The sequence below is a fragment of the Amblyomma mixtum genome, chromosome 3, assembly GCF_055824585.1.
Source record: "Amblyomma mixtum isolate Tamu chromosome 3, ASM5582458v1, whole genome shotgun sequence".
NCBI lineage: Eukaryota > Metazoa > Arthropoda > Arachnida > Ixodida > Ixodidae > Amblyomma > Amblyomma mixtum.
The window spans coordinates 59,093,828-59,108,227 of record NC_143014.1 but is presented as its reverse complement, the minus strand read 5'-3'; the positions used below and the strand labels follow the sequence as shown (position 1 = coordinate 59,108,227).

The following is a 14,400-nucleotide window of genomic DNA, read 5'->3' as shown; positions in this document are numbered from 1 at the left end:
CAGATATCTTTGCAGCGCACGGTTTTCAGACACAATTAATCATAGACAATGGCCTTCCATTCCCCAGCCAGTAGTTTCAAGACTTTGTTGGCAAACTGGGAATACACCACGTTCGATCCAGTCCATACCATCCCCTCTCCAATGGCATGGCAGAACGAGCTGTGCAAGAGGCCAAAAAAACTGCTGCGAAAGTGCAGTGTTGGCAGCATGGAATTCTGCACCACTCTTAGAGTAGCAAAACTCTCCTCGTGATTCTTACTTGAAATCCCCAGTACAGAGGCTGATGGGCAGAACGCGGCTCTCTGTGCCAGCCGACCTCTTAGAGCCACAGCCTGTCCCACCACAAGATATGAAACTGTGTCAGACGGACAGCAGGCAGAAACGATGAGTCTTCTACAACAGGCATGAAAGATCCCTTCCAGAACTTCCCGAAGGTACAAAGGTAACAGTGTATAATGTGCCCTCGAAGACTTGGTCTCATGTTACAGTCGTGCAGATGACGGAAAACCCACGAGCATACATAGTTGAAACCGAAGATGAATGCCAACTGCAGCGTACCAGAGAGCATCTCAGGTCTTTTTTTCCCCAAGACACTGCAGCAGCCAAAGCTACTACCATCCCAAAGCCGCGGGAACCTCCACAGGTTCAACCACTGTGCAGAAGCAAGCAGAAGCGGTGCCCACCGAAAAGATATTAGTGACAGAACTTGTAACTGCAATAGTTATAAAAAAAAGGGAGATGTAGTGTGCTTCCGGTTTGGACTAAAAGAAATTATAACTAGCTTGTACTGCCGCCCAGTGGCAGCTTGTCCTTGTGCTTGCATTGTGCAGAAAATAAACATCTTTGCTCCCCGGCCGTGTCCGTGTAACCATGGCGTCGGAACTGTTTTTCCACAGGTGGAGTGAAAAAAATGCTGCCATATATACCATCATCATCACCACCATTTATTTTTCTTGAGTGCTACAGAAAATCTGCTATCTTTCCAGGGTTGCAGACATCCAAAAAGGCAGAAAATGTCGGGACTAGAAATGAATATTCTGTGACCCTCAAGCCATTTGCCTTCTCCGAATAAACCCGACTTTCCTGGCGTGGTCTAGAGCTCGGCCGGCACCCTTTGACAGGGGTTACTTAATCTGTAAATGAGGGGGAGCCTTCGCTCCCCCTGCGCCTCCTCTTCTGGCACCCCTGCTGTGTAAATACAATTGCATGCATATAAACCTGACATCTCTGAATGCATTATAACACCAAACATCTCGGAGTATACAAAACTCTACATTCACCGTATTCAGAACAATAATCTCCACTCGTGTTTGTACAGTCGGGCCGGAATTAAATGCGAACATGCGTATGCCGTACTTTTCCACTTTTGCTGCGAGATATTCATTTAGAACCGGTCTGTGAATATGTACGTTGGTAGATCTTTTACCCGGAAACATGAATCAGGCTAGTTGTATGCTGCAGCATAAAGTAGAGAGGTAAAATATTTTTTTTGTCGACATGTGCTGTTAGCGTTTCATTCCAGTCTGACTGTACATACTGCTCAATAAGGGTGTCCCTGTAAGTACCAGCGGAAGACTGTTTTGACCACCAAGAGAGAGCAAGAGAAAAACCTTATTGCTACGCAGTACTAAGCATTTGCAGCAGGGCACAGATAATAATCTGCACACCTTCATTCATAATCCATAACTCATAAACAAAATAAATCTACACTACGACAACATTAGAGAATCTCGTAATACCCTGCCTGTTTCTGATTAATTACTGACCACCCCAAAGCTGCCCGTTATTCACTGCATTCCCTTCATATACTAATCACCACTGTCTGTTCTTTCTTCTGCTGTCTTTTGTCCCTCCACTGTATGCCCCAATTTGGCCTGAACCTTATGCTAATCTAGCTGCCTCAGTGGCTCAGTGGTTATGGCACTCGGCTGCTGACCCGAAAGATGTGGGTTCAATCCTGGCCGCGGTGATCGAATTTCGATGGAGGTGAAATTCTAGAGGCCCGTGTACTGTGCAATGTCAGTGTACGTTGAAGAACCCAAGATGGTTGAAATTTCCAGAGCCCTCACTACGACGTCCCTCATAGCCTGAGTCGCTTTGGGACGTTAAACCCCCATAAACCATAAGCCAAACCTTATGCTAATCTGAAATATTCCCTTTTCTCCTCACCACCAAAACTGTCTAATCAGAATTTTGGCTTTATTCATTCTGTTTGCAGTACAATTCAGCAGGTTCACGCGCAGTATTTTGTTAGTTGAAGATGGCGATTACTCTCAGAACAATAAAAGTAAGCTTGAAAGCAGCAGCTATTCTTGTCCATTTGAAGCAGATGTATTCTGCCATTTGTCAAGTGCCCACGCTATGTATGCATGCATGCAATGGAGGCATGCTCAACTCAAGAAAGGTATGCGTAGGTTTCTTGCATGACATATACCTTCAAGATGTATAGAGTCATGCCTCGTTAATATGGACACTTTGGTTCCCGAGAAAAACTTGGCTTATTGGCTTATTGGGGTTTAACGTCCCAAAGCGACTCAGGCTATGAGGGACGCCCGAGAAAAACTGTCCATACGAGTTGTCCATAGTAACCAATTGTGAAGAAAAAAAACTGTTCAGAGAAATCACATTGTGATTACGACCTGCACCTGTGCACAGTGGTCGGCAGTGGAGTGGAGAGAGAGACAGACAGAAGAATGAAAAGGCAGGGAGGATAACTAGGCGACACACAGGGTGCTAACCTGCATGTAGGAAGAATGACAAAAAAAGGGAGAAAGGAAGGGAAGAGGGGAATGGGAAATCAGTTTTGCACACATCTCCCGCATCCACACAGTGAAATGGGAATTAGAGAAAATCTTGGCAGCTCCAAGTTATGTTATCCTGATCGCCATTACCTTAAAATTATACGGTGCAGTTTGAAATGCGTAATGGTCCATGTAGTGTGTAATGGCTTCTCAGGGCACGATGATGTATTTCCTACTACAACTGTTCATTACCCATGAACCACTTGTACAGTCGGGCCAGAATAAAACACAAACATACATATGCAACACATTTCTACTTTGCAGCAAGGTATTCCTTTACAACTGATTTATGAATATGTAATTCGGTAGACCATTTACCCAGAAACATGAATGAGGCTAGCTGTGTACTGCAGCTGGAAGCACAAAGGTAAAATATTTTTTTCCCTACAGGTGCTGTTTGTGTTTCATTATGGCCCAACTGTACATATCTGCATTCAGCCGGCTGACAGCTTCTGAATGCAGCTGTCAGTGTAGCACAGGCTACAGAGAGAGTTTTCTTCGCAGCCAATCATGTAATAAGACAAATGTGCTGTGTATTTTGGCAGTGTATAGCGTGAAACTGCACAAAAGAAGGCCATCATTTGGGAATTTTCACTTTTGCATTGCCTTTCGCTGGTGTCTTGCCTCAAAACACAGGAAAGGAAAGATTTGGTTGGGGCAGTCAAGGTTTTGTTCTCAGCACTGTACATATTAATGCAACAAAAATACATGGGCCTCGATGGTCTCTGCACATTTTCACACCTTGTACATGGTTCAGACAGCGGGCTTCCATATTAAAGAGGCGTGAATACATTGAAAAAGTTTGGTCTCTGGAAATATTGTTCATAATTTGAGTCATCCATACAAATGAGGGCTGTATTAACCCTTTGATAACAGGGCACAACTGTATTCCAGTCAATAGGTTTGGCAGACATCCTTTCAGGTTGCGCATAAAAATTATGTGAAAATAATGTCATCCACGTACCTTACAAAATGTCTTGGAAATGTCTTACAACCAGCCTGACAGGCAAGTTGAAACGCGTGAGAATAAACACTCCGCATAGAAACATTTTTGTGAAGCAAAATTACTGAATGTGTAAGAGATATCAAACTGACAATAACACCAATGTTCATTTGATGCCCACCATAAACTTGCGTGAGACATTTGCTATGAATGCTGAGTATACGTCATTTAATTTCAGGACATCTGTTTCTTTGAGTTACATCTAATTGATACTTGTGGTTTTCTGGGAGCCACTAAAGTGTGCAGCTTTTAAATTTAAGCACATACTCTATCATCACATGCACAGAAAGTGAACCACTTTCTACACATCTCAACTTCAATACTTTGTCCCAGTGGTCCTTGCACTGCTGAAGGTTTATTCTGAAAAGTTATTAGCATTGAAAGACCACGCAGTGTTTCCAATTGAATAAATATGCAGTTATAAGAAATAACAATAATTAATGGTTATATAGAGCGAAGTACTATGTATACGCAGATTGCAACACTCATGGCAGAACAGTAAACATACACTCGGCAGCATTTGACGAAAAAAAAACATGACATTTTTGGGACACACAGTTTCCATCCAGTGCTGTGTGTGAACATAAGGTACTAGCACATGTCCTTAAACGTAGCATTTTCCTTCCTTCGAATGTTAGCAAGTTGTTATTTACTATTTCTGCAGTGTTCTCTCGCCAGGCGGTATTCCGTCAAAAACCTCAATGATAAGTATACTCATGCAGACACTAATATAGCTCCCCTCCTGTCTCCAACTCCATCTGTGACCCAATATAAAACGTTGTTGCTATAGTTTGTCGTCTCTAACTGTTTAACATATGCAGTTTGGTCTGCAAGTAACATCCGCAATCACAAATAACAGAAATGCTGTCTTTAGGTGCAAATGCAATTTGAAATGGTAAAGGGCTTCCTTACATTTTCTCTCAGAAGCACATAGAAACTCCCGTCAGTATGTCTTGTGTACAAATCTGTCTTCTCTAATAAGGTCATCTCAACACATACCACCCGGCACACGAAACTTGGTTTTGAGATAAGGAAAGGCACAGTAACTGTCTCACTTTTGGCTGGACATTTCAACTGCACCATGAGGGAAGAAAGGAAAGAAAAGAAGGTAGAGAGAAAGAGGCGCTGTAGGGGAAGGCTGTAGTTAAATTTATAGCACCTGTGGTTCTTCAACGTGCGCTGACATCACACAGCACACGGGTGTATTACATTTCGCCTCCATTGAAACACGGCCGCATGGGCATGATTGAACATGTGTCTCCAAGCTTCGTAGCCGAGTGCCCATTCAGAACATGCAACAGTTTATTGGTGTAGTGCATATGCTGCTGGAGAGAAAAGCTCCTATTTGTGTAGGTAACATTTTATATAAAGGAAGCAATAAGCATGGCTCCTAGATGTTTTCAGAGGCATACGAAGCTTATTTGGTGCTGCAAGAGATCAGCCTGGCAGCAAGTTCCCCAGTGCAGTTATTTACAGAAATGACAGTATGAGTGAGCAGAAAGAACTACTCCTAAACATGCAATTGTGACGAATTTGATATCCAAAAACAAAAATGCACTGTTCCTAAGACTTTGCCCAAAAGGAACTGAAATTTAAACTTTCAACCCAACAAAGCCCGTTTCCAGTGAGGGGAAGTGTAAGAAATTCCTAAATATATGTAGTACGTAACGATTTGGCATACCTGTACAGTTTGTGAACAAACATTGAATACAGTCTGCAGTACACCAACTTGTTTTCTGAACATTTTTAAATTTTTCCACGTTTGTTGCAAAGGCATGTTGCCAGCCATTGAATACTGTTGAAAATGGGTTTGTCAGCTGAGAGTAGGATTAATTAATTAATGCCATCATCTAGCTCAATGCATTCAGCTCAATTTGTTCACCATGAGAACATGCAATAGGCAGGCAGAGTAATCAACTGTTTCATTTATATAACCTGCATGGCTTTAATTATACACAGCTATTGGGAGAAATGTTCATCATAAAGAATTTGTTGTAATGGTCAAAATTGTTTTCTCTATTCCACACAGAATCAAGTCGAAAACGACTGTGCTCTCTCGATTGGTTCCCTTTGTTTACGAAAGGTACAGTTATTCATAGAGTTAGTCCACAAGCACATGTGGGTGAGAAATATATTTTTGTTCATATTATGAGCCATGCACTTGAGTTTCCAATTATTCATATTTGACTACTGCCAACGAAAGCAGAATACTGAATGTTTCGTATAGGCACACTTTACTCCCATTTCTTAAGTTTTTGTTGTAGTCGGATCTAGCTAAAATTACGCGAAAAAATTTGTTTTGCGCGAGCTAACAGAGTAAACCATGCCAATTTTTTTTTTGACTGACGTCAAAACAAACGAGTTTTCACCAGGAAGAAACAGAACAAATTCTCACTTGCGTCCCGTTTCCAAACAAGTGAGAATTTTTCCTGTTTCTTCCCACATCGCATCGACTAACCCAAAACCACCTAAGCGAGTTCTCACGCGTCACTCACCGCGTAACTTGCGCGCTTTTTCACCTTTACACTACTGACACCGGACATCCCTTGCGAGCTGCTATCACTTATTTTTCGCAAAAAATCGTTCCACACTTCACCGGTGCTTTCCTATTTCACTTCTACCGTTTCTTTTTCCTCTGTATATTGCCCAGTACTGCAGACTTTTAGATCTGCCCACGGAGGAAGGAAAAAAAGTTCATTTTTCCTTCCTTCGTGCAATGACAAGGGTGCAAGGAAACCCTAAACTAGCTCACTTTACCTAAACACACTAGCACTCTCATGGAGGCATTCTTGTTTATGACGTCAGGAAAGGCACTTGCTTTTATGCGTCTAAAACAGTTCTATTTTTCGTTTTTTATCAAATATTTTTAATACATGCATATGTATGTTATTTTTATTCATTTTTACAATTTGAGCAATGCTTTAGGGCTATATTTGCATTAGTTTATTGCCACCGCCGCTAGGTGATGCGCCAAGCGCGCAGTCATCATCTGTGTGCAAAGTCAAGCCTGAAAAAGAGGAGGAGAAGTGCGGCAGCGTTGGCAGCGTTGGTGCTGTGGTAACGTTGGGGAGCAGTATTCCGGAGGGGGTGCCCGCCGTTAATTTGGGCGGTCGCTTCCAGTAGCATTCGACGCGTTGCAGTGGAAGGTCATGTAAAGTAGTCGCAGTCCCGAACCTCCACCCCCCTCAGTGCCGAGAGCTGGCCGTTGCACGCCGATGTAGTAACCGAACTGTGAACGACATTATTGCCGACACTCGAGCCTAAACGCCCGCCTTGGGGAAAGTGGTGGCTTTAAGACTAACGCTTGTTTCGCATCCTACCGCTTCGACTTCAGGCCTGCTGGCGGTCAAGATGCAAGAAGTGCAGCAACGTGAGCCACGGTTTAGTCCAGTCGCATCCACTTTTTCTCGGGCGGAAATTCCAACGCCGCAGTGCGTCCGTTGCCGCAGTAGCAGTCGGCACGACATCACCGTCCTGCCATGCTTTCACACGGTCTGCCTAAAGTGCCTCGACGAGGTTCCTGACAAGGGCTGCGACAAGTGCCCAGTTTGTCAGGAAAGCCTCTACGCGATCTCGCAGTCGATTCTCATCAGTAACATTCTGAGTGTTGTCCACGAGGACTACGACTACGGCACCTGCAGCAACTGCAATGAAGGCAAACGCGCTTCAGCACGCTGCCGAGACTGCAACAACGAGCTGCTCTGCGACAACTGCGTGTGGGCTCACCAGCGGGTCCGTCTCACTAAAGACCACGAAATAGTGAGCGTTTCCGCCGAGCGCGCCACACCATCGGCTATGCCACCTGCGGACAGCAAAACAGGTACCGCTCTGACCTGGTCAGACCGCCACGACTGCCAAGTGTTGCGGCTTTACTGCGAGACATGCTGTGAGGCACTCTGCAGTGACTGCACCGTCAAGCAGCATGGTTCCCACAGCCTGGTCTACCTGCAAGATGCCTTGAACAGCGCGCGCACTGCGGTACCGTCTACCTTGGCCGACATGCACTCACTCGTCTCTGTCCTCAAAGAGAGCATGGAACGTTCGCGCCGGATGTCTGAACGCTTGCTCGTGCGCGCCCAGAACGTAGCGGCCGAAGTGCGCAGCACGGCCGGACGACACCGCGTTGCGCTGAACCAACGCGAGCGCGACCTTCTGGAGCGACTGGACCAGGCGCAGCAGGTCAAGGAACAAGCGCTGAAACGCCAGCGCGACTTGCTCAGCGCGCGGCTGGAGCGTCTGGAGCGAGCCGCCAGTGCGCTGCAGCAGGCCGACGATGACCTGGAGCTACTGCGTGCTCGCCGTGAGGCACAGGCGCAGTTGCAGGAGGCTCGTGACGCACCCACCGATCCAGCCGAGGACGACCACATCGAGTTCACCGCTCCCGACGGCGCCTTGCTGGCAGCCATCGGCACCCTGGGATTCCTGAGCAGCGCTGGCTACGGACCCAACTCAAGCGCGGCTGGCGAGGCGCTCGTGCGTGCCGTGCGCGGCCGCAGTGCCGCATTCACGGTGCATGCGCGCGACCACTTGGGCGAGCCCCGGCTCCTGGGAGGGGACCCGGTCCAGGTGACAGTCCGCGCTCCCGACGGCAGCCTGTGCCGCGCCGACGTGGTCGACCGTCATGACGGCACCTACCAGGTGACCTTTCAGCCGCAGCAGGAAGGTACGCACATTGTGCGCGTCCTGCTGCGTGGTGCGGACATCCAGAGGAGCCCCTTCGCGGTTGCTGTCCGTGCCAGTCGCAACTATGCAGCCATTAGCGAGCCCAGCCTTGTGATCGGCTCCGAGGGCAGCGGCGACGGCCAGCTTTGTCGTCCTTGGGGCGTGTGCACAGACTCTCAGGGCCACATCATTGTCGCTGACAGAAGCAACAACCGCATCCAGGTGTTCAATGCAGACGGAAGCTTCCGCCTTAAGTTTGGCACGCGAGGAGAACTGCCTGGCCAATTTGACCGACCTGCTGGTGTGGCCTGGGATGAAAGCCATGGAGGCCGCATTGTTGTTGCAGACAAAGACAACCATAGGGTGCAAATTTTTGACTCTCGGGGCACCTTTCTGCTAACATTTGGTGAATGGGGCAGCAAGAGCGGCCAGTTCAACTACCCATGGGATGTTGCAGTCAACTCAGAAGGCCACATCTTAGTGTCAGATACTCGCAACCATAGGGTGCAACTGTTCCAGGCAGACGGAACGTTCTTGAACAAGTATGGCTTTGAAGGGCCCCTGTGGAAGCAGTTTGACTCACCCCGTGGGGTGGCCTTCATTGGAGATGGCCACGTGGTGGTCACAGACTTCAACAATCACAGAGTGCTTGTGATCCGGCCAGACTTCCAATCAGCTAGCTACTTGGGTGGCGAAGGGAAAGAGCCAGGCCTGTTCCAGCGGCCCCAAGGTGTGGCTGTCGACTTGGAAGGTCACATTGTGGTAGCAGACTCTCGCAACCACCGGCTTCAGGTATTCCGGCCTGATGGCAAGCTGCTTGCCTGCTTTGGCTCTACGGGCAAGGAGCCTGGTCAACTAGACCTCCCCTCGGGGCTCTGCATCTCCCCTGAGGGCCGCATTGTTGTCGTCGACTTTGGCAACAACAGGGTGCAGCTCTTCTGAAGACAAGTTCTCATCAGGTCCACGGGGCTGCAAGTGTTTGAGCACCTCTTGTGTTCCTTACTTCTCTTGCACTTTTTGTTTTTGTTTAGTTAATTCAATGAATTATTTTCAGTATGGGCCCTTTGCTTTGCTTATTTGTGAAGGAGCCTAGTAGCTGCCTACTTTTAACCTGTTCAAAATGTGTTCCTCGTTGAATTGAGCACACTAGTCGGGTGTGAAGAGCATTATGGGTACCTGACCCTCATACGTAAGCCCGTGTGAACGAAGTGTGCAATATATAAATCAGTGCAGCTGCTTTTATGGTCATGCCAGTTTTATATGCCATTTTCTTGCCCCAAAGTATCTGCCCAGCAGATGTGGCACCTTTTAACAGCTCGAGTGTTCCAATCCTGTGGTCAGGTTTGCAAAGCATGTCTGGGTGATTAACATTCGAGGTACTGAAGCACCCTAACAAGTTCCTATTTTATACAGTATTGTGGATTTTATACGTGCTGTTTTTTGCGTTGCAGTGGTCTGCTTGCTTGTGCTTGCACAACTGTGAAGTTCCTACTTAAGCGTGCCATACCATGAGGCTTTTCTAAACTTACAGGAAGTCTCCTTCAGTAACTACAAATAATATAATATGCCTTGCATATAAGAGAAAACCTTTGTCGGTAACGAGGAATGTTTGCCTTTGGCTACAAGAGATTTTATTTTATTTGTTTTGTATGTGTTGTGTATGAGCTTCATTGCCGTTAAGGTGCCTTTGCTCATGGTCAATGTGTTCGTGCTTCTGTTATAGTCGAGACATTCTTAGTTTTCCTTTCTGCCCATGAGGCTATTTATTACTCAGGACTATTTCCGCACTTGACGAGTGCCAACTGTACACTAGCAGCGCCACTGAATTGCATGTCGCCTAGACCTCATTCGGGCAGCTAGCTATCTGTACTTGCATTGCATGATGCATGCTGTTCAAGATCTGGGCTGCATAAGCCTTTTCTCTTCCCTGTAAAGAGGTTTTGTTTGGTTGTTTTTAGATGCACATGCATGTGTGCCTTGAGTTGTTTGCATTTTGCATGACTTCCTTTTTAGATGCTTTGGAAGGAGTGTTCTGTGATAAATGACGGGCATTTTTGCAATGTTTTTCTTTTTGTTTCCTGGCTTTGAGGCAAAGCAGCACGCTATACTCACTGATGGCCTACAGAAGCAGTCTTGGTGAAAATGAACTTTTAGTATTGCACTGCTCGCATCCAAGCTGCTGGAACCAGTTTTGCAATCGGCTACATTTTTAGTGCAATGAACTGCTGGGCGCAGCTTGCCAGCAACCAGTGAACATTCCAAATCTTCCGTTTTGCAGATGTGCAGTCTAAACTGAATGCGTAGAATGGAAAAGTGATCTTAAAAGAACTAGCTTTTACTCTTTTTTTGTTTGCCAGCAGTGTTGGCTGACAGTGCTGCTTTGGTGAATCTTCAAAGGCAGGCTTTCCTCAGGAATGTTTAATTCTGCCTTGTTTTTATGCTGTACTATTTTTACAAGTTTTGTGATATGCAAGTAAAGTTCCTGAGTTTTATCAAATGGCATGGCTGAGTTCCTTGGTGTTCATTTTTCATTTCCATTGCACTCGTGGACCCAGTGCTCCCGTTTGCAACCTGGTGCCGTTGTGTGTTTGTTTTTCTTCCGTATCTTGTTGCAGCATAGTTGGAACAAAGCCCTAAACATTTCTCACTATCCTTTTTCAATTATGAAGTAGGCGTCAATTTCGGTCACTAGTTAATTTCGGTCACTATTGCTGCATAGCCCCTGTCACATTTAGCAGAAATGTTACTGCTGTTACGTGGCTGATAAGCTCATTAAGGGGTGAGTGTCTTTGGCTTGTGCGTCACTTATAATGGTGAAACTATCTGGAAGTAGAAACGCAAGCAAGTGTTGCTTCTGATGGTAGCTATACATGGGTTTTCTCTTAAATGCACAACTTGCATTTCACAGTTCCTAAGCATAACTTTCATTACTGCTTGCTGCTCGTGGTTCATGTTCCTAACATTGACTTTGCCATTTAAGGCCAGAGCACTACTAATGTTTGTGGTTTCAAAAACTTAGTTTCATACATCTGCACTAAGCCGTCCAACGGCAGTAACTACCTCTCCACACTATTCTGCGATGCTCGAAGCATCTGTGCGGGTGACGTGCCCATTTGATCTACCTCAGCCTCTCCAATAGTGTTTAGGACAGCGTATAAATATTGGTAGCACTGATGCCCCACAGAGGTGTGTTGCAAAGTTCCTAATGGTAGAGCAGCTGCTGATATTGCAGAATTTGTGCCCAGGTATGGAGTTGATGCTGACATGATTGAGCAGCTGCAAGCTGTAGAAGGTTGATGGCATGCAGAAGTGGCTTGAAAGCTGCTGCCATTTTTAACCTTGAGCAGATGTATTGCAAAAGTTCCTAAGTCGCATTAGCGACACCTCCAAGAAAGAGTTCCTAGGCTTCAAGAAGCACTTCACCTTTTTTAAAATGGGTATGTTCCTGCAGTGTGGGGCGTTCTGGAACCTGTATGCCTCTACTTTCGGAGCCATGCCAAAACGCTTTTACCTCACTTTGTCGGCTGGTGATGACGGCCGCTAAGCGCTACAAAAACGAAACCCGTTGCATCTTTTGCAGAAAATATCACAATGCAGTGGTGCTGCACCTGGCGTTGCTAGATTTAAATACATGTCTAGTGGCGTTGCTTGTACCCTCGTGTGCATAGCATGCATTTTCTGTTTTGCTGTCACATTACGGCTCAACAAAGTGGCACCACAAGGTGGCGGAGTGTGGCAGTGCACATTCAGGGGACTAAGTCCCCATCGTGTTTGAGATAGCTCTCCTAAGAGACATCTTTGTGTCTTGGTTCTTGTGCTGTTCTGCAGTGTAAATTTAATGTAACCATGCTCTCATGGGTTTGACCCTGTCGTGTATTTTCGCTACTCCATACTGAGATGCACTGCATACAAATCCTCTTGTCACTGTTGCTTGCCAGAGTTCCTGATTCTTGTCAGCAGCCTTTGCTTATGGATGGTCCAGCGCCTAGATTGAATCATTGGTGTGATTCTTTTCTTTTTATTCTTTTTTGCAGCAATTTTCAACTGCTTATCTTGACTTCCTGCAGCACTTCTTAGTCTAGTATGTATGCACAAAACTTAGGCCGTGTTCAGTATGTACTAGTGTGACAAGGTAGAGGTTGCATTTTTCAATTTTATAATGTGCGCATTGTTTAGTAAACCGTGTGGTAGATTTCTCAGCGATGCTTGAAATTTTATGACAGTCACATTCCATGCTGTTGTCTTTCAGCCTGACAGCATCAAGGAAGTAGCGCTGAAGTCCAGGTGGAAGGAGAAGTGCATACTGTTAAAGGAGCTGAGCTAGCTTGCAGTTTTAGTCTAATTGCTTTTGTTCTCTCCCTGCAACCACATTGCATTGTGTCTGGAGAACTATCCAACTGGCAAGCCCTCATGCTGTCTTACAGCCATCCGTGCCACGAGCGGGGAGTGCCAAGAGCACTTGCTGCAACTAGGGGAGCCTAGTTCATAGCTAGCATGGTTGTGCTTTCTGGAGACAACTGTATGAGACAGTTCAGAATGGGCGTCATTTGGGGAGCTCTGAAGAAACTCGTCAAGGCGACCGAACGATGCAGAAAGTGCAGTTGGAGTTAGCCTAGCTACATCTACGTGGAAGCACAAAGTGCCGAAAAGCCTAGTTTAGCAGGAATCCCCCCAGCTTGGCTGCTGGTATTGGAAAAGCATTTGATGGTAAATGTGAGAGCCGACTATTTTTTTGGCAAGAGCAAAGCTCAGCAAGTGGACGGATCGCTTAAGTGTGATGTGAGCACTGCAATAATGTTCCTACGTACAGAGTTGACTGGTCAGGCGTTACGTCGTCCAGCTGAACTATTGATGTTTTTTGTCTTCGTGTGCGTAACAACAGGGTTTTTAAAACCCAAACTACAGTGGCCATTCCTTGTATTCAATCCACTGCATATTTTCATCCAATTTGAACTGTTTTAACTTGGTATTTTTCATTTTTATGATAGAAGGCTTGATAGTGTGCTGTGGGTGCAACAAAGTTTTCTGTGCTTGATTGCACAGCAGATTTTGAGCCCTCGAGAATAAGCAGGGGCAGATTTGTGGACAACTCCTGGTGGGAGGGGCATGAATGGCAGTCCTAAAACATGGGGGCCAATGTCCCTTGCCCTTGCAAATTGCTCCCTTAAAAGGGGTCCCCCTCCCCACCGCCCTTTTCGCTTCCGGCTTAAATCCGCCCGTGAACACGTTAAGGCGACTGATTACTTCGATAGCTTGCACATGTCAGCAGGCCTGGGTTGCGATCTAAGTTTGTTTTTTTCCCTCATGCGTAGTATGACTCTCGGGGAAAGGGAAGCAAAGACGAAGTTTGATTGCCGCTAAAGGGCACACTTTGGTTTCTCGAGATTGCCGATACCTGTTAAAGGGGACGTTAAGCAGGTTGCGCTAGGTACGCGACATGCTAAGCGTCTCCCGGATACTCGTTGCGCACAAGCTTCCTGCGGTAGGGATTGTTTAATGGGGAGCAAAAAAAAAGCGTATCCGTGCTCAAGGCATCTCGTGTCTGTGAAAGCTATGAGAAGTGTTGTGGTGAATTAAATGTATCCATGCGTATTTAGCGTCAGTGATGTTTCCCCTACACTGTGTTAAAAGTGGATATAGCGGTGTTATTGTCGTGTGTCGCACTAACGTGAGCATGGCTGTGTGGTCTCTTTCTATTATAAACTTGATAGTGATGTACTCGACTTGTGCCATTCACTTGCCTGTGTGGCCGACAATGGAATGGTTCTCGGAAGTGGTGTTCCCGGCGTTGCGAAGTTCTAAAAGTTATACCGCCAAAACGAAGAAAAACGCGGTAGAGTTTGCAAAGCAGAAACGTTAAGAAAGACTAGCGAAGTTGTGACGTATGGAAGCGTGATTTTCGCTTTGGCCAGAAACAAAAGTTTCCTGCGGTGT

At 46.1% G+C, this 14,400-nt stretch overlaps 1 protein-coding gene across 1 annotated transcript; it reads left to right on the top strand.

Annotated features, from left to right (window-relative positions):
* Window positions 1-6,819: 6,819 nt before the first annotated feature.
* Window positions 6,820-14,184, top strand: LOC149350331 (E3 ubiquitin-protein ligase TRIM71-like). The gene has a single exon (XM_089579352.1). It carries the CDS (start codon window positions 7,156-7,158, stop codon window positions 9,406-9,408), a length of 2,253 nt encoding a protein of 750 aa, XP_089435478.1. The 5' UTR covers window positions 6,820-7,155; the 3' UTR covers window positions 9,409-14,184.
* The last annotated feature ends 216 nt before the right edge of the window (window positions 14,185-14,400 follow it).

Bases quoted from the DNA above. Each gene is read 5' to 3' on its own strand.
- LOC149350331 (XM_089579352.1), top strand. From the start codon at position 7,156: ATGCAAGAAGTGCAGCAACGTGAGCCACGGTTTAGTCCAGTCGCATCC.